The 24151-nt window shown below is 34.8% G+C and overlaps 4 protein-coding genes and 3 non-coding genes across 8 annotated transcripts; 5 read left to right on the forward strand and 2 right to left on the reverse strand.

The window, feature by feature from the left end:
• The first annotated feature begins 303 nt into the window (after positions 1-303).
• On the forward strand, positions 304-3424 carry LOC110706817 (F-box/LRR-repeat protein At3g26922-like). The gene is made up of 3 exons (XM_021884774.1): positions 304-1383; positions 1533-1682; positions 1777-3424. Exons 1-3 carry the CDS (start codon positions 469-471, stop codon positions 2197-2199), a joined length of 1488 nt encoding a protein of 495 aa, XP_021740466.1. The 5' UTR covers positions 304-468; the 3' UTR covers positions 2200-3424.
• Positions 3425-10045: 6621 nt separating this feature from the next.
• On the reverse strand, positions 10046-10660 carry LOC110706745. The gene has a single exon (XM_021884701.1). It carries the CDS (start codon positions 10658-10660, stop codon positions 10046-10048), a length of 615 nt encoding a protein of 204 aa, XP_021740393.1.
• A 1095-nt stretch (positions 10661-11755) lies between these two features.
• LOC110706818 (peroxidase 3-like) lies at positions 11756-14086 on the reverse strand. Its single transcript, XM_021884775.1, has 4 exons — positions 13794-14086; positions 13481-13678; positions 13093-13255; positions 11756-12425 (listed from the first exon to the last, which is right to left on the reverse strand). The coding sequence occupies exons 1-4, from the start codon at positions 14004-14006 to the stop codon at positions 12010-12012; spliced, it is 990 nt and encodes a 329-aa protein (XP_021740467.1). The 5' UTR covers positions 14007-14086; the 3' UTR covers positions 11756-12009.
• A 3717-nt stretch (positions 14087-17803) lies between these two features.
• TRNAD-GUC lies at positions 17804-17875 on the forward strand. The gene has a single exon. It is a non-coding gene; the product is annotated as a tRNA-Asp (tRNA).
• Positions 17876-19197: 1322 nt separating this feature from the next.
• TRNAD-GUC lies at positions 19198-19269 on the forward strand. Its single transcript has one exon. It is a non-coding gene; the product is annotated as a tRNA-Asp (tRNA).
• Positions 19270-20444: 1175 nt separating this feature from the next.
• Positions 20445-20516, forward strand: TRNAD-GUC. Its single transcript has one exon. It is a non-coding gene; the product is annotated as a tRNA-Asp (tRNA).
• A 13-nt stretch (positions 20517-20529) lies between these two features.
• On the forward strand, positions 20530-23961 carry LOC110706821 (uncharacterized metal-dependent hydrolase YabD-like). 2 transcript variants are annotated; one of them, XM_021884777.1, is made up of 3 exons: positions 20530-20633; positions 21183-22125; positions 23601-23961. In XM_021884777.1, exons 2-3 carry the CDS (start codon positions 21201-21203, stop codon positions 23627-23629), a joined length of 954 nt encoding a protein of 317 aa, XP_021740469.1. In that variant the 5' UTR covers positions 20530-20633; positions 21183-21200; the 3' UTR covers positions 23630-23961. The 2 variants fall into 2 exon arrangements, with proteins under 2 accessions (XP_021740469.1, XP_021740470.1); XM_021884778.1 differs by lacking the exon at positions 20530-20633 and adding an exon at positions 20666-21086.
• Positions 23962-24151: the final 190 nt, after the last annotated feature.

Consider the following 24151-nt stretch of genomic DNA (forward strand, 5'->3'; position numbering starts at 1 on the left):
ATCAATAAAGTCATGGCTCGGACCCATTGCCATGCTTAAGGCATGTTCTCTTTCTTATATAAGCCCACAACTCCACAATGTCCCAAACTAGACGTTTAGCCTACATATCTCTATCTTAAGGTTGTTTGATGGGACAAATTATTGCTAGTTTATTGGGTAGCTCATCTTCCCCCTGCCTAGTTGACATTAAACATCTTTAATTAAGGAGATTTGTCCTTGTCTTTAATAAATCAATTTTTGGTCAGGTTATTTTATCATATTATATGATGACCTTTTCCTTGCAAATTTTATATTATTCATCAGCTAATGAAATCATAGCTTCATGGACAATCAGCCAACCTTTGTAAGATTCCTGAAAAACAATTTGTAATCCAATGTGCTTTAAATTATACAAGTGCTATAAAATGCTAAGAAAATGCAAGTAAATTTGAATTTTGCTCTCTCAAAAGTCAAACACAACCCACCAAAATGGAGGAGGAAGCTAAGGATTTAATCAGTGATCTGCCTGATGCTGTTCTTCATCTTATTTTCTCTTTAATCCCAACCAAATTCGTTATCACGGCTTCTTCGATTTCCAAAAGATGGAGACAGGTTTCTGCTGATCATCTTGAATATGCCAGTAACTTAGACTTTGTAGAAGAGTTTTCCAAGCATCAGAGTCCAAATCAGTTTGCTGATAACCTTAGCAGAATCCTCTGCATCAACAAGTCTGAGAAAATCGACAAGTTCAAGCTATTGTTCAGCCCGAGAAATGAAGAACACAAGTCAAAAGCAATAAGTTGGATTAGATTTGCAACTTCAAGGGGTGTTGAAGAGATTGACTTTGATTTCTGCAGGCATATTTACATCCACTTCTTGTCGAGCGCCCATGTTAATAATAAGAGAGAGGTCTTCGAGTTGCCAGACTTTCTTTTTGACAGCAAAACACTGATAACTGTGAAATTGAGCAGATGCATATTAGGCCTTCCAGAAGAATATGCCGGTTTTGGCAGCCTCCAGACTCTCTGTCTTAAAGAAGTCAATGTAACTGACAGTATGCTTGAAAGTCTGCTATGCAACTGCAAACTGCTTGAAGTTCTGGTTCTGAAGGAATGTGGATCGCTGACTTCGATCAGAATTCTGTCTGCTACACGTCTGAAAAGACTGACAGTTTACGAGTGTTACAATGCCTCGGTTCTTGAGATTTCTGGCCCCAACATCCTGTCCTTGCTGATTAGTGCTGGTCACTTGGATGCTTGTAGAGTGGAAGACATGGTGAATTTGGAGGAGTTATTTATTGGGACTCGAGGCGATGAGTTTGGTGGAGTTTTCTATTTGTTTATGAAGATTTTGTCAGACCTTGCACATGTCAGATCTCTCAGCTTATACTTTGGACACCTTGTGGTACAGTTAAACTACCTTACAATTTGATTCTTTATTTGTTTATTAACATACATCGCCTTGTTAATTTGGGCTAGGCTAATACAAACAGCTAACTCATTAAACACCGCTAGATTCTAGCCTAACTCGATTTAGTACCTGTTTATCTGCAGCCCAGTTTGATCAAAGACTTTCAGGTGAATTTCAGAAATTTACAGGAACTACAACTTGTTAACAGCCCATTATTCGGACTGTTCAACTCTGATGTCTACTGCTTTTTTAAGCACTGCAGTTGCCCTTCTTTGCAATATATTTCCATAGAAGTAAGGCCTAAATTTTTCGATACTCCCTTGCATATTATTTAACACCCTTGTATAATATCTGCTGTATCAGTACTTATTTGGTCCGATTTTGTAGCTTTCGACTCTCGCAGAGGAGGAAGACTTCATCTGGGAGTTCCGAAAGCCTTATATCAAACCTGTCGACTGTATTTTTAACAATCTGAGGACTGTCACATTGAGCAACTTCAGAGGAACTAGTTCAGACATTGAGCTTGCAGAATATTTCTTACTAAGAGCCCCAATATTGGAATCAATGTTCTGTATTACGCCCCAAAGTATGAATGCCAGAAAAACAACGGTATCAAAGGAGGAAGTTTCTTGTTCAACATCAAAGAAAAATGTGACCAAGGTGATTCAAAAGGGTATTTGTGACATGCTTTACAATAATCCTTATAAGGCATCAGCAGTTGCTGAGATCAGACTTTGCGACAGTGGTGAACGCAACAGTTTGTTATCTTTTTTCAATCGGCATCATGTTTCTGATGTCTACCTCAAATAATTTTGAGAAATAATCAGAGCTTGGTTGAGCCCTTCTTTGATTATATATTTATATATATGTTTGCATATTTTGGAATTTCTGAGTTTAATCAAGAGAATGTCCTCAGAAAGTGTTTGATGTTTCTATTTTTTAGTGCAGACAATGTTCTGAGTATATTATTACTAATGTTCGTTGTACATAAATTATGTATAAAACATAAAACTATTACGGAGTAACGTTTAGCTAATGTTTTTGGGGCAGAGTTTAATCTAGGGGTGAAAGTTCGGTTTTCGGTTTGGTTTTTGGCCCAAACCGAAACCGAACCACCATATTTCGGTTTCTTGATTTTGCAAACCACACCGCACCACTTTCTCTTTGAAACCGAACCGAACCAAACCACCTAAATTTCGGTTTTCTTAAAAAAAACCAAACCGCACCGAATTTTCCTATCAAGCCTCATGAACATCAAATTTTGCAAAAAAACCGAACCGAACCAAACCAATTAAAACCGAACCAAACAAAACCAAACCAATCCAGGGTATTAATTATTACCATCCCACCTTATCACCACCAACACCCACCCACCACCCATCACCCTGACCACCTAAAACCCACCCACCACCCACCCTAACCTACCAAAACCACCGAAACTCACCACCCATCCCCCAAAACCACCCGAAACCCACCCGCCATCCACCCTAACCCATCAAAAACCACCCGAAACCCACTCATCATGCATCAACCCGAATCCATCAAAAACCACCCCTCCACCCACCAAAAACTAAAGAAACCCACCATCCATCCTGACCACCCGAAACCCACCCAAAACTACCTACCACCACCACAATTCAATCATACACCACCATAAAAATAAAAAACTCAAACCAAATTAAAAGAAAGAAAAAGAGGACATACCTCACATTCCACCGAAAAACCTCGAATTTGGGTTTTAAAGGTCAAATTCGACCATGAAAACACTAGATCTAGTGTTTTCATGGTCGAATTTGACCTTTAAAACCTTTAGAATGTGAACACTGGTGCCCAGGTGGTCGTCCTTGCCTCCTTGGTCGTACTGTCGAAGAGGAGAAGAGAGTGAAAGTGGAGAAGAGATCGAAGAGGAGAGAGAAAGGACAGAGTAGAGAACTAGAGATTGGAGAAGATAAGAAGAGGAAAGGAGAAAGAGAGAACCGAGAGGGAGAAAGCTCACAAATGGAGAAAAGAGAAGAGGATTAGAGGAGAGAGAAAGGGCGGAAAGAGAAGAGGAGAGAGTGAGAGGCTGAGAAGAGTGATTAGGGTTTTTTTTTTTTGCCTTATATAGTATGGGCCGAAATTCGGTTCGGTTTCGGTTTTCATTTCCCGAAACCGAAACCGAACCATACAATTTCGGTTTCTTGATTTTACAAACCGAAACCGAACCACTTAAGAAAAAAACCGAACCATATTCCTAATTCGGTTCGGTTTTCGGTTCGGTTTGGTTTTAAACCAAATTTGTTTCACCCCTAGTTTAATCATATATGCACACGGTTGATGTTAATTTAAAAATGCTTAATAGTTATAGTTGCATAGCTTAATATTTATGTTTTTGTGAGTGATCACAATTGCAATATATTTGTAACCATATTCTTTTATTACGTATTTCCTAAGCATAGAAATTGTCCGACTAAGTGTCATCTTTATTTTAAAGCATACAACTGTAATTTAATTGAACTTTATTCAAATTTAAAAACAGCACAATAAATGATGTCACATAGTTATAGACTGAAGATTTGATTAATAGTGTAAGTTGAACTAACAATGTGACAATATTGGACATGGTTCAACAGTGTTCTTGTGGATCCGGAGGAACTTGACATCTCCAAGTAACAAAAAAATCACAATTACATCTTCCGCAACACCAGTGAACGAAGTTGCAATGATCATCTACGTCTCGGCAGGATTGAGGAGTGGCGTTGTCTACACCGATCTCATTAAGCATAATGCTCGATACGGGACCAAGGGAGCGAGCAGCCGAGGTAGTTTGAGGTGCGGTTGTTAAGACCACAACAAAGGTAAGTATGAATATAAGACTTACACTCTTTTTCAACATCATCTTCACTTATCTTTTGGAGATTGTTTTGCATTATTGATCGGCCCTTTTTATAGATAGGGGATGGGCGAAAGCATATGCGTGCATGCTTGTGATAGGTGAATGCACCCTTACTAAGCGAACACGTTTTTTGTTTTTAATTTTCAGTTTATAGAAACCACAAAAAGTTGTTACCAATATGCTTATTAGTTTTTTTAAGCAATATCCGTATTATAGATATGACTAATATTAAGTCCATCTGTCTATAAATAGCTCACTCACATACGTCACATTTTATATACAATTTAAAAAGAATGAAAAACTAACAAACTAGTGATTCCAAGTGGGCTAATGTAATATTTGTGCCCTTGTTAGAGTTTATAAAGACCTTTAAAAAAAAGATTTCTTAGGCTTTATCTGTTTTTAAAAATTTCTTCAAGAAAATATATAAATTTCTCATGGAAAAAAAATTTCAAAAGAAAAACAGTTAATGGTATAAATGGCCCCTTTGTTTCCTAGCAACAAAATTTATAGAAAAAGGGAAATGGAAGTTTGTGAGAATTTGAGAGATAAATTTTTAAACTTTTTTTTTTCTACACCACCTTTATTCATCTAACTGTAGTCAATTTTACATAAAAAGGTGATCGTAGAAGATAATGATGCTTTATTCTTGTGGAACGTTACATGCATGAATAATAACAAACTAACAGATCAAGCATTTGCCATAGATAGTGCTAATATAAGTATTCAAAACTCATGATGTTATTTTTTAATTTTTTTTAATTAGACATGGGCTTAATGAACAAAATTACTAACTATAGAGTATGAATTACAGGACTAATACCATAGAATTCATGCCTGAATTGATTGTCACTTAAATCAAAGTATAAGATCAACTTAAACCAAATATAGGATGAAGGCCTTGCCTTACTTGGGATGCTAGTAACTTGCACATCATCGATTACGGCTCTGTTTGGTAGGGTGTAAAATGTTTTACACCATTTTCTCTTCTTTTCCACTATCTGGATGTAAAACAATTTTCCATCAAGAGTATAAAAGCTCTTGTATGAGTGAAATTTATTTTCCTTTTGAAATGGCGGGAAAACACTTTTCCTTAGCAATTTTTTACCTTTCCTCCTATCCGTCCTACCCCTTTCCCTTCCACCTTTTTTTTCCCAATGTATTTTTACATTTTATTGTAAAATGTTGTACATAAAAATTCATTTTACACTGAAAATGTTTTACACCCTATCAAATAGAGCCTACATGTGCTAGTGAACCTTGTGATCAAGCTAATCATGCCTGAAACGATCAAATATAGTTGTGCATATTGGCTCATGTCAAACTATTTTTTTTTATTTTTTTTTAATATTTTTTTTCTTGATGATTTGCTATCGATTAAAAAAAGATGGTTAACACTCTGACTCGCAAGCCGACCCATTATACTTGTGTGTTTTTTAAACTCTATATACTATATATACTATATAATTCCTAGAAAAATTCATAAATTACACGTGTCAACTATGATGTATGGGCACTTTTAATAATCATTGTACTCATATTGGACACGCAATGCGCACCACCGCACCCATATCCCTATGGATACATGATACTTAAATATATAATTTTATTATATTTTAAAAATATATTTTAACAAACTTTGATTTAAATTTATTCAATTTGATAAATATTTGAATGATTTTTTTCGCCTTCGTAGAATACATAAAGTATAATTTCTTAGATACTATTGAAATTTTGTAAAATTATTTTTTAAGAGTATATTATACCATACTTAATTAACCGTACCCGTATCCTCTATTTTCTAAACAACCGTATTACATACTCGTTTTGTGTCCGCACCCGTATCCTCTATTTTCTAAACAACCGTATTACATACCCGTTTAGTGTCCGTGCCCGATTCTTTATCCGTTCTAGTGCAACCAAGTGTGTCAACACCACATAAAAAAATTTCCCGCCAAAAACATTGGTTTTTTTTTTTTTTTTTTTTGTTGTTGTTGTCATTTGTTTTCATTAAAAATATAAATAATTTCAAGTTAATTTTAAGCTTGAAATCTAAAAGCAGTCCATAACTAAAAGTTAATTTTATCAGGGTAAAAGATAAGATAGAAAATTTCAATTTTAACATACACAATTCTATGTTCAATTCTATTAACTATTATTAAAACAGAGTATGCTGACATTACCACCGCCTACATGTCGCTCTCTTAATAAAAAAATTCCCTCTAATTGCAAAGATGATGTCATTTTTTTTTTTTTTGGAGCTATTATATTTAATGTTTTTAAAATTTAAATATTGGAAGCTTCCACATTACAACTAAAACCTATCAATTAATCTTAGGAAATTAAAATAATTTTAAATGGTATACTAATAAATTACCTCCTACATTGAAATATGTATTAGTTGACGTTGAATCGTACTACTACCTCCGTTAATTATAATTTGTAACAAAGAAATATTTTATGTCTCACAAATAATACCTCTTTGTTAGTATATCATAATTTTGATGAAAATCTAAAATTTTAAAATTACTTATTTTTTTGTACAAGGTTTTATTTAAACCGTGCATCGCACGGGTTCTAACCTAGTTGATTGAATAAAAAAAAAAAAAGGTTGTTATATATTGATAATTCCAGTAATTGATCGAGTAAGTACATCAACTTTTTTTTTTTGAGAGCAAAGTAACGATTAAATTAAGAAGATAAGTCCAAAGATGTCAACGTTACAATAGTAGGTGGGAAAGGGGCAAAACGAATTACTTCCGATGCAGAACTCATATCACCTCTCGCCACTAGATGAGCCACAGTATTACCCACCCTCTTCACATGAGAAAAAATACAATGTTCAAACGAAGCACCAAGAACACTAATATCCCTGTATATAGAGAAGATAGGGGCTCTCCCTGTGCTTAGAGGCGATATTGATGTTATCACATTTTGTGCATCAGATTCCACCCAAACATTCCTATGGCCATACCTTTTTGCCAATATTAGAGCATACCGTACTGCTTGGGCCTCAACGCATTCAGGAGAAGCTAGAGGAGTTTGTCTTGTGGTTGTGAACAACAATTGACCTAAATGATCCCTGCAAACCACCCCCATTGCTGCCAAATCTTGGTTGCCTAGATGAGCATCCACATTAAGCTTCACCCATCCTAAATCCGGACACTTCCATTTAGAGGGAGAGTGCTGTACAGGTGTTGCTGCCTTCCCATAGACCCTCTTCGAAATTTTTTCATAGTCGGTCGCATAGCTGCACCAACTTATCGCTACTTTTACCGCATCAGGCTCAACATTATCATACACCTTGGAGTTCCTACATCGCCATGCCGCCCACATTAAGGCTGCCATCAACAATAATGTATCCTTCGACACCTTATTTTTCAACCATTGCCAACAGTCTATGAATGAACCCGTAGGAGCCTCGGCAATTAGGCTTTCAAAATTGCTTCTTCTCCATATCTCTGTAGCAGCGGTACAGGAAAATAGGGTATGCATAATAGACTCCTCAGATGATCCGCATATATTGCAGCTGCTATTGGTAACGATGTGTTGTTGATGTAGCCTCGCTTTAACAGCCATATTACCCTTTAGAGCGCTCCAAATGAAATGCTTGATCTTTGGGGGAAAATACAAGTGCCACATTGACTTCCACATATCCTCACCATTATTGACAGCATTACTCCCCATCCTTATCATCCAGTAGCAGGATTTGACAGTGAACAAGCCATTTTTTGTAAGTCTCCAATAGACTTGATCCTCCTCCCCTGTGAAAGATAAGGGTCGTGCAAGTGCTAGGTCCGCATCAGTGCCTAGCATCACCCTTACCATGTCTTCATTCCACTGCCTAGGGATATCGCTCATAAGCTCTGCTACAACCAGCCCTTCACTCACTTCCTGATTCTCCCTATGGGGAATCACTCTAACCCCTTCCCGAAATAACCATGGATCCTGCCATACTCGAATCCCTCTCCCATTGCCAATTTTCCACCCTATGCCATCTCGGAGGACCCCTTTAGCTCCCCACCAGCTTCTCCATAAATAACTCGAATCATAGCCTCTACAAGCCTCTAGGATACCCGTTCGTTTGAAGTATCGAGCCTTGACAACGGCATACACTAGAGAATGCGGGTTAGTAAGAAAACGCCAGCATTGCTTAGTGAGGAGAGCTTGGTTAAAGTCCTTTAAATCACGAAATCCCATTCCACCATTGCCCTTTGGAGTACATAATTTATCCCATGTCTGCCAATGAATTTTCCGCTTCAAGTCTGAGGTGCCCCACCAGAATCTGTTTAACAGCTTATGAATTTCTGCAATAATGCTATCGGGAATTCTGAATAGGCTCATTATATATGTGGGTATGGCCTGTATTACAGCTTTTAGTAGTATTTCTTTACCAGGCTTTGAAAGGAGCTTATCCTTCCAGCAGCTAAGCTTCTTGCGTATCCTATCACATACACCCCCAAAGATTGTCTTCTTTGATTTCCCAATGATAGTCGGTAAGCCCAAGTACTTTTCATGCTTATCAATCTCCTTGACACCCAGCATATCAACGATCATAGCTCTCCTTTCCATAGGTACCTGTTTACTAAAAGCCACTTCTGTTTTATCTAGGTTGACGTTCTGGCCCGATGCTCGTTCGTACTTCCTGATAATGTTAGTAATTTTTGAGCATTCCTGCAAAGTAGCTCTTGTAAACAGGATACTGTCGTCTGCAAAGAATAGATGAGAAATTCTTGGTGCAGCTCTACAAACTTTCGCCCCATGAATAGTCTTATCCCTGGCAGCCTTAGACAACAAAAGACATCAGCGCAAATCAAAAACAAGTACGGAGATATTGGATCACCCTGTCTCAAACCTCTCGACGGAGTAACCGAACCATAGATTTCCGAATTCAGCTTGAAGGAAAAGGAAACCTTTGAGATACATTCCATCACCCTTGTGCACCACCCATCAGAGAACCCCATTTTCTCCATCACCCTCTTCAAGAATCGCCATTCTACCCTATCATACGCTTTGCTCATATCCAGCTTCAACGCTAAATTTTCGGCTCTCCCTTCCCCTCCTCTCTTCATAATATGAAAAATCTCGAAGGCAATGGTAGCATTGTCTGTAATAAGACGACCCGGTATAAAAGCACTCTGATTTGTGGAGATGATGGTATTCAAGAACGGTTTTAGCCTATTAGCTAGAGTCTTTGAAATAATTTTGTATAGCACATTACAACAGCTAATAGGTCTAAAATCCTTCATTTGCTTAGGTTCATAGCACTTCGGAATTAAAACAATGCACGTATTGTTTAGCCTAGCAGTATCATATCGGCCTTCCCACCAATTTTTAACCATACATACAATGTCATGTCCAACAATATGCCAGAAATTTTGGAAAAATAAAGCATGCATACCGTCAGGGCCCGGCGCTTTGTTAGGATGCATTTGGAACAGAGCTACTCTTATCTCCTCTGCAGTGGGAATTTTGTTTAGACAATCATTCATCTCCGTAGTCACCAGGGGTGAGACTCCTTGAAGCGCCTCTTCAAAGTCCGAAGGATCATCAGAGGTAAAGAGATTTTCAAAATATGAGACCACTGTGCCTTTAATCCCATTTTCATCTTCTCTCCAATTGCCTTCAGAATCAAAGATGCCATCAATTCGGTTGTGAACACGTCTAGAACTTGCTTTGCGGTGGAAATAAGCCGTATTTTTGTCACCATCTTTCATCTCATTTGCACGAGCTCTTGCGAACCAATACGATTCCTCCATTCTCCTCAAATCAGTTATTTCCTCAGAGCCTTTCACATTTTTCAAGTAGGAAGCCATCCAATATTCCTCCCTGCACCTCTTTTAATTCCTTCTCACAGTCCCTCAGCCTCTTCCTGATATCCCCGAATTTCTTCTGAGCCCAAGACTTAAGAGAACTTGCGCACCAAGCCACCTTTTCGTGTGGCATAGCATCAGCATTTTCCCTCCAAGTCTTCTCCACCACTTCAGTACATTCACTGCTAGATAGCCACCACGCTTCAAATCTGAAAGGCCTGCTCTTCTTTCCACGATCAAAAATCATAGTTGTGGACATCATAATGGGTGCATGGTCAGAAGCTATTCTCACCATATGCTTAACTTCAGCCTGGGGAAACATATTGCACCACGCTTCATCACCCAGAAATCTATCTAGCCTTTCCCGAATGACCGTTTCTACTGTCCTACCCCGCTGCCATGTATAAGCACAACCTTTAAATCCCATATCTCTTAAATTGCAATCTTCAATGGCATCACGGAAATTCTGCATTAGACACTCTCTCCTCATAGCTCCCCCTTCCTTCTCTAAAGAGCTACTGATCTCATTAAAATCACCGAAAAATAAGCACGGTGTAGAGCATTCACCCTTGAGTTTCCTCATCAATTCCCAAGTCTTGTATTTATTCTCCGTATCCGGCCACCCATATATTCCACACGCTCTCCGACTGTGTATTAATTGAAAAGTCTGAGCATAACTTGAACTTGTTATATCTATGCACTGTCTATGCCCCAACGCTATGCAGGATCGTGCTAATTTTTCCCTGAGACTTATTGTGGCCTCAATAAGGTACTTATAAGGCCCCAAAGATAGAAAACGTTTACTTACACAAGTAATTATTGCTATTAAAAAAAAAAAAAAAAAATGGAGTTCAAGTTGGGAATGGATCACGTAAGACCGCAACTACCTTACACAACTTGGTTTACTTTGTCCAACAACTATCAGGCCCAACTTATCCTTTTTTTTTTAAAAAAAATTAATTTGGGGCCCTTCAAATGAGGGCCCTTCAAGTAGTCAAGTTGGATATATTAATGCTCTAACCTCTACGAGCTGGGCATATGGGCAATTATCTCATTGGATAATCCAAATTTAAGAACGTGACAATTAAATACAAAAACAAGTACTCCGTAGAAAATTCATAGGAAGCCAAGCATTCTCCGTGACAAGCATCATAAAGAATACTCCCTCCGTCTCATTTTCTTATTTAAAATACTTTAATAATATTTAATTCATTTCCTTCAACTAGGGGACCCAACATAAAACATATTTTATTAATTTCATATTCTATTTTCTCCAATTGTTTCAACTACTTTTGCTTTTTACATCCACCTACCCCACTACCTCCATATTTAATTACTTTCTCCAATTTCTCCTAAAACTCCACGTATAGAGAAATGGAGCAAGTATTTAAAAACGGAGGGAGTATAAGTTAACAAGTACTTCCTACATTTTCATTTAGTTGTATTATGTAACACTTTGATTTATTTTCACCCCATTCACTTATTTTAGTTTAACTATTAATATTAATTTTCAAGAATAAATATATAGTCATTTATGTATGATCATCTTACCTTGTCATAATGTATATTCTTAATATATTAACGTAAATAAATTAATAGTTACATATATTAACATTAGATGTTATACATTGACAAACAACTAAATAAACACGAAGCAGGCATATATAATTCACAACAATTTAACACGAACATAATCGTAATTCACATTTTATTAATTATTCGAAATCAATAAACTAGTGGACAATTGACATAGAAACCATATGAAAGAGCACAACTGCTCCCTCAATTATTCCGACAGGAATGACGTAATAACTCCCACTCTAAACAATCCTTACGACAATTTCAACCCCAAATAAATTAAAAGAAATTAAATAAAAATAATAAAAAACTAATTGTACGATGTACACTTGTACAAGGTTGTTTAGTTTAACACTAGTTAACAAAAGCACAATGTTTTCTTATTTCACCAGCTGACCCAGTGAGTACTTGGACCTCACCCATTTTAACCATGGCTTGACCAAACTCAGCAAAGAAAGCCTCCAATGGACCATTCACTAGCTCCTTGATGTAGGATAGAGTCGTAAGCGATTTCGTAAGGGCGGCGTCCGATTGGAATAGGCCTCGCCTTTTCAAGAGAAGTTTGTAGTAGCTCAAGTCGAATGTCCTGTGACTTCCAGGGTCCATTTCAGCAATGCTTGTGTTGTCACTTGGTGTTTTGCATTTTCTTTCCTTTAGGTTGGCCGCATACTCGCTGTCGAGTGATGGGTCTTGGCCGTACCCTCGTCCGGTGAAGTTGTATAATCGCTCGTTGAATGATGAACAGTGTGCTATTCCTATGGTGTGAGCACCTGCAAATATGGTACATAACATAGTTCAGCAAAAATAACTACAAGTGTGCATTCATACAATATGGAACATGCATGGAGCATATAAAGCAATATTTTAATTTTCACGTTATTATTTTTTTTAATTGGTGTTTAGAGAGCCACAAGAACGGGTTGAGAATCGATCACCGGGATCTCCTGAAACTGGGAGGGAAGCTCTAACCACTTTAGCTATCCTTTACTCTCAGTTTCACATTCTTATTATATATATATATATATATATATATATATATATATATAATAAGAATACTAAACCGACACTTTTCATAGTGGATCATATTTCAAAGTTATTATTGGTCAACACTTTTTAAATCCACACAATTCATCATACATTGATACCTATATAATCATAGTTGAATCTAAATATATTATAAGGAATACTAAAGATTTATAATATTGGATTCAGTAGTTGTTATAGAGTTATCTTTATAAAGAGTAACGTACATACGATTAAGTCTTTGAAAATTCAGTTTCAACCTATCTTGACTTGTGCTGTGATTAATTGCACATTATTTGCACGTTATAATGTGAAACTGGGCCAAAAATTTTCAAAAAAAAAAAAAAAAAAAAAAAAAAGCCAAATGCTAGGCTACGACAAAGTTTGAGATGATATATTGATAGTTACGCTTACCAGAAAGCAAAACCAAGTCTTTCAAATCAAGACCCTTGCTAGCAAAAATGGTCTGGAGTGAGCTGAAGTTGCTAAAGGGTGGTGGGATATCTTGCAGTGCTTCACTGGCGTTTGAAATCCGTCCGTCTCGTCGACCAGTTGTTACCGGCCACCATGGACCTCCCTACGAAATTCACAAACATACTTAGCAAAGTTGATATGGAGATCAATTGTTTCAAAAAGGGTACACATAACACATACGAAAATAAAAATGCTAGTCCTTGACTAGGAGAATGAAAATTTAGAAGACACGAAGTATAAAATAAGGTGAAAAATTTAATCCGAACAAAGAGAGTATATATCATATATACTTTGTATATTATTGCAATTGTTAAATGTCTAAACTTACAACGGTCCAAACTGAATCTCTAGCAACCAAAGCAATGATATCTGCACAAGACACAACACCGGGACATTCTTCCTCAAGTATGCTCTTAACACTATCAATGAAGCCAAACCCTCTTAGTGTCAAATTTGGGTTGGCGGTCTTTTCGGTATCATTGTTTCCAACTTCGGTTTTATTTAAGAGTACTGATCCATCACAACCCTGTAAATCGTCAAAAAAAAAAAAAAAAAAAAAAAAGGTAAATAAGAACCACATAGTAAGATGTACACGTAAACTAAAACGAACTAATAAGAACAAGTTATAGTAGATGACTAACCCTAACGAAGCAATCATGAAATTGCATTCGAAGAAGAGGAGCAGCCATAGACTGAGCATGTGGGATGTGTTGATGCACATAGTCTTGCACAATTGCCTCGGCTTTCGGGCAACTTTGAGCATAGTAACCAAGCTTCAATTGTGCCTCAGCAAGGCCTATAAACCCTAATAATCCTAGAAATATCATCATCATCATTTTACTAGAAACACCCATTTTCTTGTATTTTTCTTGAAACTTCCTAATTAATAAACTTAAGAAGCTCCAATGTTTGTGGTAGTAATTAGCACAGGGACACGAACTATATATATAGAGTGAAGTTTGAGTTGATCTAGCACAGTATGATTAAGTTGTAATAATGCATGATAACTAACTATTCATAAATTACACTAACTAACATGTGTTATCTTATTATTTTAATTAATCATAATTTACGTCAATAAGGTTGTAATTAAATGAGTAGTTATATTACTTTATGAGAGTGTAACAACTATAGAGTGATTAATTACGTGATTAGTTAGAGTCGGCCGAAGAAGGTGACAAATAATGACAGTTCAATGATAAGATAATATTTTCCCTAATACTTTTCATGCATGTATGTTTGTGCATATACAACAATTAAGTTGTTCAATAATTTGGAATGAAAGTGATTCAACATTCTACAATTCTTATCAACATGTTCCACAGAATGTAAAGAGGAATGTACCAAGAAGTCTGCATGTGAAACAATTACACATCATGTGCATGTTTTCCTTAGGCCAAGGGGGCGGCCCTATGCTAATTGGAGCTTCAAAATAGTAAATCATGCGCGATTTCCTTACAAAATTACTCCAATTATAGTGATATCATTAATTAGTTTGTTTGATTCCTATGGAATTTAACTATAAAAGTATAGACCTATTTTCTTTGGAGACCCTCCAAATAAAGCTCTCGACGGCTATGCAATAGGCTAAGGCATCTTGCACGCCCTCATGGCCTCATCAATGACCATACTTATGCATTCCTTAGCTTCTAACTCTAAGAGAGATAGATGATATTCACGATCAGTTACATTTTGAAAATCACAAAATTATACTTCCTCCGTTTTAGCAATATTGCAACAACTGAAATTTTATACTATTCATCACACTTATTTGACCACATATTATGATTTATACGTTAAGTAAAATATAGTCATGTGGGGTCTTATTAGATTTGTCTCGTAAAATAGTTTCACAATATCAGTTTTTTATAATTTTTACTCTTATATAATTATAGATCTTTAGCATATAAAATGTGCTTTAGGATGCATAAGTATAAGAAAGTTACAGAGGAAATGATACATAACTTTGTATATAAATATGTTTTCATGTATAGAAAATGACAGCCTCAGACTTCTCTTTCTTATACTTAATTTATACTTCGTAGATTGTTGAAAAAGTTTTAAAAGGGAATAGGTAGTCCTAAGCTGAAAGAGTTGTATGGAACTCTGGAAGGCCAACTAAAATGTTGTCAAGATATATAGGTATATGTGAATAGTGCAAATTGAAAAATCAAGTTGAACAATTAGGCTCCGTTCTATTTTATTATTTTTCTTCTTATTCAAAAAAAAAAATAAGCTATGATCATTTCTAAAAAATAAAGTTCAAATAAATTCTGACAATAAATAAGTTCTATTAAAGTATGTAATAAAATAACATCAAACGCTATACTTACAATCAAGTTTTGCCACATTGAAGATAATAATTTTGCTAAAATGAAATAAATTTAGACAAGTTTAGACAAATAATTAAGTTGATAGAATAACCTTAGTACTACGGAGTAGTAAATATAGGGGCTGGGGGAATTTAACTTGATTGTGCTATTGATTGTACTTTAACCAATCCATTTTCAAGTTTTACAACGTCTACATTCTCATTTTTAACCAACTTTGTTCATTTAAATGCAAGGAAAAATATATAGTGGTCATATAAAAACCTTTTTATATTAGTCTCAATAAATGCATTCAATATATAAACTTCTGGTAATTTTCCTTTTAGATAATTGAATATGTTAATGATTGGCAAACATGTAAAATTAATATTGACTACTTAAAAAATACCAAGGAAGTACTAATATATGGTCCACAACATACAATTGACTTATTGAGAATATCTGTCAGTACATGTGTGTAGGAGAAAATAAAACAAGAACGTGGAGTAAGAACCAGTTAAAACAAGCTAAGAGAGATTTGCATACCTACTTAATTACTAACCTAACTATGGTTAATGCATTTTTTTTGTTCATGATTATGTACGTGTAATTGACACCTTAACTTCCGTTCTTACCCGTTCAAAAAACAAATATACGGAGTTAATATACAATTCAATGGGACTAAGACAAGGCAGACAACCCTCATGTTGTCATGTTGTAATTTTATCTATTCATGAATGTTAACAACTAACACAACCAATCAAGTTAATTAGGTATTACCTTCATGAACTAATTAATCAAGTTAATTAATTAACTATTCTTATTATACTTAATATTCTTCAATACAGACTACGGAGTACACAACTTTTATCATTATTAGTTTACTTGAATAAAAAGTAGGTTTTTTTCTCAACAATTAACTTTAATTTTCAACTTTTACAATCCAGCCAATATCTTAATTATACTTCAAACTTTGTTATTAGGAATTACCTTACATTGTTTTTTATCTGCTCTTGTAACACTATTTGATCTGAGGATGGATTCTGTCAATATTTTTGTTAGTGGGGTCACAATCAACAATTTTAATCATATATTCAAAGTTAAGAGCCTTAACTTCAAATGGAAGAGTAAGAATTAAATTTTAGAGAGAAATACATATAAATTTAGTATCAAAAATTAAATCTTTAACGATTTTATGCCTATTCAAATTCTATAAATACCCCCAAATAATGGAAAAGCCTAAATTTTAAGCTTTATAAGTTGTCCCAAATAAAATCAAAGCACTAAATAAATTGGTTGTATATTAAACTGCTGCAAATAATTTACGTTCTTCATGTATGGTAAATGTTTTAAATTAAAGCGTATTTTTTACATTACAATAGGTAATTGCCGGAAAATTTACCTCTGGTCAGCTGATCAGTCCCTTAATTGCTACAAATGAAAGTTGAGTACCTTTCTACCTTATTTGCAACTTTCATCAAAGATTCAAAGTTCAATAAATACCTTATTGTGGTATTAACTCGAGGATAAAAATATCTGATATTTTAGGTTCATCACTTGTATTTTGTGCGGTTTTCCTTCTCAATAATGAACCTAAGTTTTTTTTTTTCCTCAATAATGAACCTAATCATTAATGAGATCATTAGTGAACCTAATGCATGCTTGTCCATATTGAGGACAAGGGAATTTCATAATTTAACCTAATGCTTGACTATTCTAGAGCTGATCAAAGGCTGGGCCGATATTTATTTTGCATTTTTCGAGCCAAATAATTGGACTGTGCTAAACTTTTGGGCTAGAATTTACAGGGATTTCGGCCAAATCCAAGTGAGGCTTTGTTCTGAATAAAGTTAGCTCGAAACATTTGGGGTTTTCAAGCATATATCAGTATATGAGTCAATTCAATTTGGACCGTGCCTTGATAGCTATTTTTTTTTTTTTAATACTACTTATATAAATTGCTTCTAGTTTACTCATACTATTTAAGATAAAAGGTTCATCAAAGTAAAATAAAAATAAAAAACCTAAAGCTACTTGTTCATCTACAATGTGGACGAATGTAATTCATTGTTGTATCTAATACGGAGTACTACTTATATGGTTAAACTACTACTTTATCATAGATTTTGCAATACCTATTTAATTATTTATTCATACCATTGATGATGAAGTTCAACCATTATTGAATTTTGTATAGTATAATTAACCATATGGTCATCCATTTGATTTTGACATTCCTAATCTTTATAGTTTTAAACTTAATACTCTAGTTACGTAGTGACACGCACCAGAAAAAATAGCTTCAATCATACTTTTTTCGTTAGCATAATTCGTCATTACAAGTCGTTGTAGTATAGTGGTAAGTATTCCCGCCTGTCACGCGGGTGACCCGGGTTCGATCCCCGGCAACGGCGTTATTTTTGGCTTTTTAGATTTATAAGAGCATATTTTCCAAAAGTCTCTTGATACCGGCATTGCTTGGAAGACTGCATTTGGGCAAGCAGATCATAAGTCGATCTTATTTTTGCCCAACCTCTGAGTTGAATATAGGCTATTTCTAATGTAATTCGCCCATACTCTAAAGAAGGATCTAATACAAAGAACTTGCATAAATAAGCTACTCAAATATATGATCATGCATATCTAGCATATTGACAAATCTTCGAATCCACAACTATTTTAGGTTAAATTAAGAAAACAAACCTGAACAATACTCAATCTCATATTCTTCATTAATAATCCTCTAGTCAAAATATATTGATCTTTTGTTAAAGACATTGAATCTTCTCATTGAACCTCCGCGATCCCCAGATTCTCTTTACCGTTGATAACAACTTTTAAAAGTACATGACTCCTAAAGATAATTGAAATAAAAATCAGCTATCATTGAAAATTAGCAAAAACAGTGGGCTACATACCATTGAGAATTTCCCTATTTCTAATTATCATTGAGAAAAATATAAAAATTTAATATTGTACCAAAATACATTTAGATGATTCTAACTAGATTCAACTACATGACGATATTTTATCAAAACACAAAAGCTAGCTAGTTAAAGTAATTTTTTTTATCCTAAAAAAAAAATTAATTTAATAGTGTCAAATGTTAAAACATGTCAAGTTGTTAACTAAAAAAACCGGAAGAAGTATCATGTATAGATTTAATCATATAAATGGTTATCAAGCCTGACTAGCAAATATTAAGGAGATCCATTAAACAAATAAAAATGGCACATTAGCTCATGTTTGTAATGATATGCCCAACTGGCATTGCTATGTTACTCAAACATTGAGACAAGCTAAGGATTAAGTGTGTCTACTTGAATATGGGTGTCCAAGTGCCAGACTCAATCAATTTATAGAAAAAAAATCAAGATTTTAATTAAGATGAAGAATCCGAGTGTTGGATCCATCATGATACAACACGACATGGATTTTTGAGGTAAATAAGGGTGTCGAAGTAACATAGCCCAATTGTCATTCTACCCAAAAAAAAAAAAAAAAAAAAAAAAAAAAAAAAAAAAAAAAAAAAATTGATAACTTATTTTTTTCTGATCTAAAATAATTAAAAATAAGGTGATTAAACATGACCTAAGTTAGAAATAACTAGTTGCGTTCAAATAAAGTTAAAAATAACTAGTTTATGGGCTTCTTTTACAAGTTATAACAGATCTAGAGTTCTACTTTGCTTTTTGAAAACTTCAGATTTTTGAGAATCAACCAGCTTGACATCCAAGTCGTTGTAGTATAGTGGTAAGTATTCCCGCCTGTCACGCGGGTGACCCGGGTTCGATCCCCGGCAACGGCGATTTTTGTAGGTTTTTTTTTTCTTTCTTTCTGTCTATTTTAAGTTTTTAAATAGAATACAACTAATAGCTGATTAGTGATAACCAAATTATAATCTCGGAATAGTATTAATACCAATTTAACTTCATGATTTGCAATTTTATAGAGCTTGTTAAAAGTTCAAACATTTAGTATGAGCCATGCGGTCGTACCAAATTTAAAATTTTTCTCTTCTCCTTCTTCCATTAATTTTAGATAAATACAGAGTACATTTCTATTTATACAATATTCTTGTATATATAGACTCTTTATTTTTGGTGTTGTATGCACAGTAGTCACTTGTTAAATTTGCTTAATGTATATTTTCATTAATACAATTTTCAGCTTATGCAGCATACAATTACCGATTAATTTAAATAACATTTTTCAGCTTATGCACCATACAATTACCGATTGGAAAATTTGCTCATTTAATTAAATAAGTAAAACTTGTACAGCACATAGCTAGCTTTGACCGGAAATCTCTTTCAATTTGGTTTATATCACAATTTTAATTTTAAAATGTATAATTATCCAAAAGATATTTATAAGAGTTATCTCAAACTTTTTAAAAGGTAGGTAAAAAAGACGCAAAAAAAAAAAAAAAAAAAAAAAAAAAAAAAAAAAAAGCTAGGCTGGTAAAAACAAAATAGAAAAAAAAAATGTCACGCGTGTGATTTGCATGCATAAATGGGGTATTTATGTAAATAGACATTTTAAGGGATATATTTGATATAACACTATTCATAAACGTTTGGTTGATAAGGTAGGGACCGAATAATTGATGTTGTTCACTTGTTTGGTGTACTCGTATTCTCGTAATATAAAAATGTACTCCCTTTGCCCTATATTTTTGCCCTATTTGAATTTTTACGGTCTCCAAGACGAGTTTTAAAACGTATATATCTCCAATTTCATGTGTAAAACTTATAAAAACTTGATACTAATAAAATATACAATGAAACGTATCCAACAAGAACTCACATAACTATATTATCACTTATAAATTTACTGTAATTTATTATCAAAGTTTTCAAAGTTTAATCCAAATATTGGCTATGGGGCAAAAAATAAGGGACAAAAGGAGTACTTTCGTAGCAAATATAGAGAATAAACAAGAATATGAATTTGAACAATTTAACCTAATCAACATTCCAAGTCGTTGTAGTATAGTGGTAAGTATTCCCGCCTGTCACGCGGGTGACCCGGGTTCGATCCCCGGCAACGGCGCTTTTTTTTTAATTCATACGCAGTATTTTGTTCTTCCCTTTAACTCTGTAATCCACTCAAAAACAGGTGAACCTGAGATTAGGGTTATCAAAAAATAAATATACTCGTATTCATCAGGTAAATTACTTGAATCCAACTTAACTCTAAAATTTTCCATGTCTTATTTCTACTTACTTCTAATATTTATTTAAGCTAAATTTTTATGAACTTAGATAATTTTTATTCTTACTTTCTTTATTATGTTCAGTTTTTAAACGAATTGCGATTACTTTTTACATGCAAGATTGCCAAGTATTTAGTTTGCTGAAGAGCTGAATTTATTCACTTAAAAAATACCCCAAAAAAAAAATATGTTGAATTGGGTTTTATTTTAGCTTTTTCATTCTTTATGGTGCCAAAAGATTATGCTGAAACTTTTTTTAGTTAATCTTTGCTTTCTTGTAAATTGGCTGATGATATATTGATATATTTACATTTGAATGTTTGTCCAATTTTCTGTGCTTCTGCATCATAAATATGAAAGTTAAGGGCTTAATTAGCCTTTTGCAATATAATTATATGTTTCCTCAGGTAGGTAGCTTTAACTGGATCAATTTTATTTTAGAAAGCAGAAAATTTCATAGTTAAGTATATCATTGTGTGTTTGATTGTGACTTGTGAGTGTAGGTTGCCTAGAGCGAGGCGATGAAACTGTTTGATGCACATTGTCACCTCCAAGACCCGAGGATTTTTAGCCTCGCCCCACGATTAATCCGTTCGTCTCTTGATACCGGCATTGCCCACTTCGCGGTCAATGGGGTTTCAGAGAAGGACTGGCATTTGGTTAAGCAGATGAGTGAGTCTTATCCTTCTGTTGTTCCTTGTTTTGGTGTTCATCCGTGGTTTGTTCCTGAGAGGACGACGAACTGGTTTACCCTTTTGAGACAGTTTTTTGAGTCTACACCTACTGCAGCTGTTGGGGAGATTGGTTTAGATAAAGGGTCGCGGGGTAAACAGATTGATTTTGATGATCAGGTTGAAGTATTTAGGAAACAGCTAGAATTAGCAAAAGAACTGAAAAGGCCGGCTTCTGTTCATTGTGTCCGCGCTTTTGGTGACCTTCTTGATGTGATGAAGGCAACTGGGCCTTTTCCTGATGGTGTAATTCTTCATTCTTACTTAGGGTCTGCTGAGATGGTCCCTGAATTAGCAAGGCTTGGTGCTTATTTCTCTTTGTCTGGATTTCTTATGTCAATGAAATCACAAAAGGCAAAGAAGATGCTGAAGGCAGTGCCTTCTGATAGAATCCTGCTCGAGACTGATGCACCTGATGCCCTGCCTAAGTCGAATTTGGGTGACTTGTACTTTGTGGAAGGTGATCCTTCCCTTCCTCCTGAACTTCAGGCACTAGGAGAGAATCCACATTGGAGGGCTAACAGTAACGTGTTAGAAGTTGAGAAAGAAACACCAGAATTGCCAAAAGAAATGCTGAATCATCCGGCTAATATTCATAATGTACTTACCTATGTGGCTTCTCTGCTCGAGATGAGTAAAGAAGAACTTGCAGGATTAAGCTACTCAAATGCAATTCGCCTGTTCTCTTATGAAGGTTCTAAAGTACCCCAAGAAGGTTAGTGCTTTGTTTTGCTTTGTATCTGTTATGAGGATATAGTTATATAAATACTCCATTTTCCTTCTTCTGTCCTGTCATGTTATGGCTTTCTGAATTATATTCTTTCATTATGGTCTATCTGCGAACAACTGGTGTATAATTTTAGTAAACAAAACATGAATTAATCAGGGCATTAATGTCATTCATGGAATTTCTTTGGAATGACATTAAATTAGCTGAAGGCCTTTCTTATATCCACCCTAAGGATGCATAAAACTATGTATGAAGGTTAAAGATGTCCAGTAACACCATTATTTCCCTCCACTGAGCCCACAGAAGTTATTTAATTTCAGTAAACAACTAGTTTTTCCCAAATGATTTGCTTTTAATTGGGAAGATAACAGAGGTATTCACTACTACAGAAGCTTTCCAATCTAATGTTGCCGATATGTATACAGATACTCATATATTAAGGCCTTTATTGGAACTTAGAAATTTGAACTAGAATATCACATCATCATTTTGGGAGCATTATTTGAGGATTGTGCTTAACATGATGCCTAACCTGATTTGCATTTATAAATCTAATTGAGGCCAATCAACTCATTAACTTGTTGACATGATGCAGCTATTATGGAGGATTAATTTCTACTCCATTTGACACTATTCCCCCCTCAATTAAACAAATATCGTTGAAAATGTGGGGAACATCTAGAAGATATTGCTTTGCTCTCTGTCCTTTAATATGCTAAAATGATTTTTTTTTTTTTATTTATTTATTTATAGTACAAGGCTATGTGCAGTAGCGAGTAGCCTCTTAATATTTATATCAGCCATGAAAGTGATGAAACTAGGTCCTATGTGGCTATGTCAGTATATTGTAGTTATGTTTGCTAATGTGAAGAAGGTGAAAGTCTCTGCCAGATTAAGGCAGATGAAGCTGAGTTGATATAAAAATCCTCATCAATATGTTGTTCTATTTGAAGACTATACTGGAAGTTTGTATAGTTTTTTTTTATTGGCAACAAAGTTTTATACGTTTAGCCACTTGGCAGCTGAATGCAGGAAAGAAACTACTTACTCTCTCCAACCTGAATAATAATCAGTCATTCACGTTACGTATACTAATTTAGAATGCTTAGAAAATACACTTTTGCCTAGAAGAGTAATACTCTTTAAAATGAGTGATGGGAAAAAGGTGAAAATTATCCAACTATTATACAGGTAGTCCTGTTAAGTTAAAGTCTGTATAATATCAATATCTTAGTTATGAGGGGTACGAGCAATGTGACAATATCTTTTACTGGAGAACGTACTCTTTAGGTAGTGTTATAGGGATGCACTAGGAATATATGATTGAAATATTGAGCTAGCTAACCCTTTCCATCACATCATCTGGTTCTCTATCTGGTTGTGTGAATGAAGGAATTTCTATTCTCTTAGGATGTGACCCTGTTATTATCTTGACACAAGTGGCAATATATGCTTCTCAGATAACACTGAAGGTCTTGTTTTGGAGTAAACAGTGGAAAATCGAATCTCTCGTCTGCATCACAAACTACTCAAGATCTGTGTCAAATGTTCGGCCAACAATTGTGGCACCTGCCCTTCGCTGCCAATTCCATGTCGCATACATACATGTCTTGAGTGTGGTGTCATCTGTGCTGTTGCTCTCTATAATTGTCGACATCGTCTTGTGGATGTGGTTGTACTTGTATTAAGATCTCTTTGTAAAAGGATGTATGGAACTTCTTTTCACTCCACAATGAGGTATACAAGAGATGTGTAAAATCTGTAAATATGTTTAATTGACAGCTAAATGTTGTCCTATTATTTGGCTAATTTGATGAGTACTGACCTTTTTTTTTGAAAGAAGATGAGTATTGACTTGAAGTCGTGTTAAATGCTCCCTCCATCCGAAAATGATTTCACAAACTGTATTTTGAATTGTCCCAAACAAAACTTCAAACTTCCTTTTCATACTTTGGTTGTGTTTGGTTCAAAGAAAATTTCCAAGGACATCAATCAATCTCGATGATTACCC

The sequence above is a fragment of the Chenopodium quinoa genome, unplaced genomic scaffold (assembly GCF_001683475.1).
Source record: "Chenopodium quinoa cultivar QQ74 unplaced genomic scaffold, ASM168347v1, whole genome shotgun sequence".
NCBI classification, from domain to species: domain Eukaryota; kingdom Viridiplantae; phylum Streptophyta; class Magnoliopsida; order Caryophyllales; family Amaranthaceae; genus Chenopodium; species Chenopodium quinoa.

Excerpts from the sequence above, each read along its gene's own strand:
- LOC110706817 (XM_021884774.1), top strand. The coding sequence starts at position 469 with ATGGAGGAGGAAGCTAAGGATTTAATCAGTGATCTGCCTGATGCTGTT. Across the intron at positions 1,384-1,532 it reads TATACTTTGGACACCTTGTG|CCCAGTTTGATCAAAGACTT; the intron begins GTACAGTTAAAC and ends GTTTATCTGCAG. Across the intron at positions 1,683-1,776 it reads TGCAATATATTTCCATAGAA|CTTTCGACTCTCGCAGAGGA; the intron begins GTAAGGCCTAAA and ends CCGATTTTGTAG.
- LOC110706745 (XM_021884701.1), bottom strand. The coding sequence starts at position 10,660 with ATGAGGAAACTCAAGGGTGAATGCTCTACACCGTGCTTATTTTTCGGT.
- LOC110706818 (XM_021884775.1), bottom strand. The coding sequence starts at position 14,006 with ATGGGTGTTTCTAGTAAAATGATGATGATGATATTTCTAGGATTATTA. Across the intron at positions 13,256-13,480 it reads GAGATTCAGTTTGGACCGTT|GGAGGTCCATGGTGGCCGGT; the intron begins GTAAGTTTAGAC and ends TGAATTTCGTAG. Across the intron at positions 12,426-13,092 it reads AGACTTGGTTTTGCTTTCTG|GTGCTCACACCATAGGAATA; the intron begins GTAAGCGTAACT and ends CCATATTTGCAG.
- LOC110706821 (XM_021884777.1), top strand. The coding sequence starts at position 21,201 with ATGAAACTGTTTGATGCACATTGTCACCTCCAAGACCCGAGGATTTTT. Across the intron at positions 22,126-23,600 it reads TTCTAAAGTACCCCAAGAAG|ATAACACTGAAGGTCTTGTT; the intron begins GTTAGTGCTTTG and ends TATGCTTCTCAG.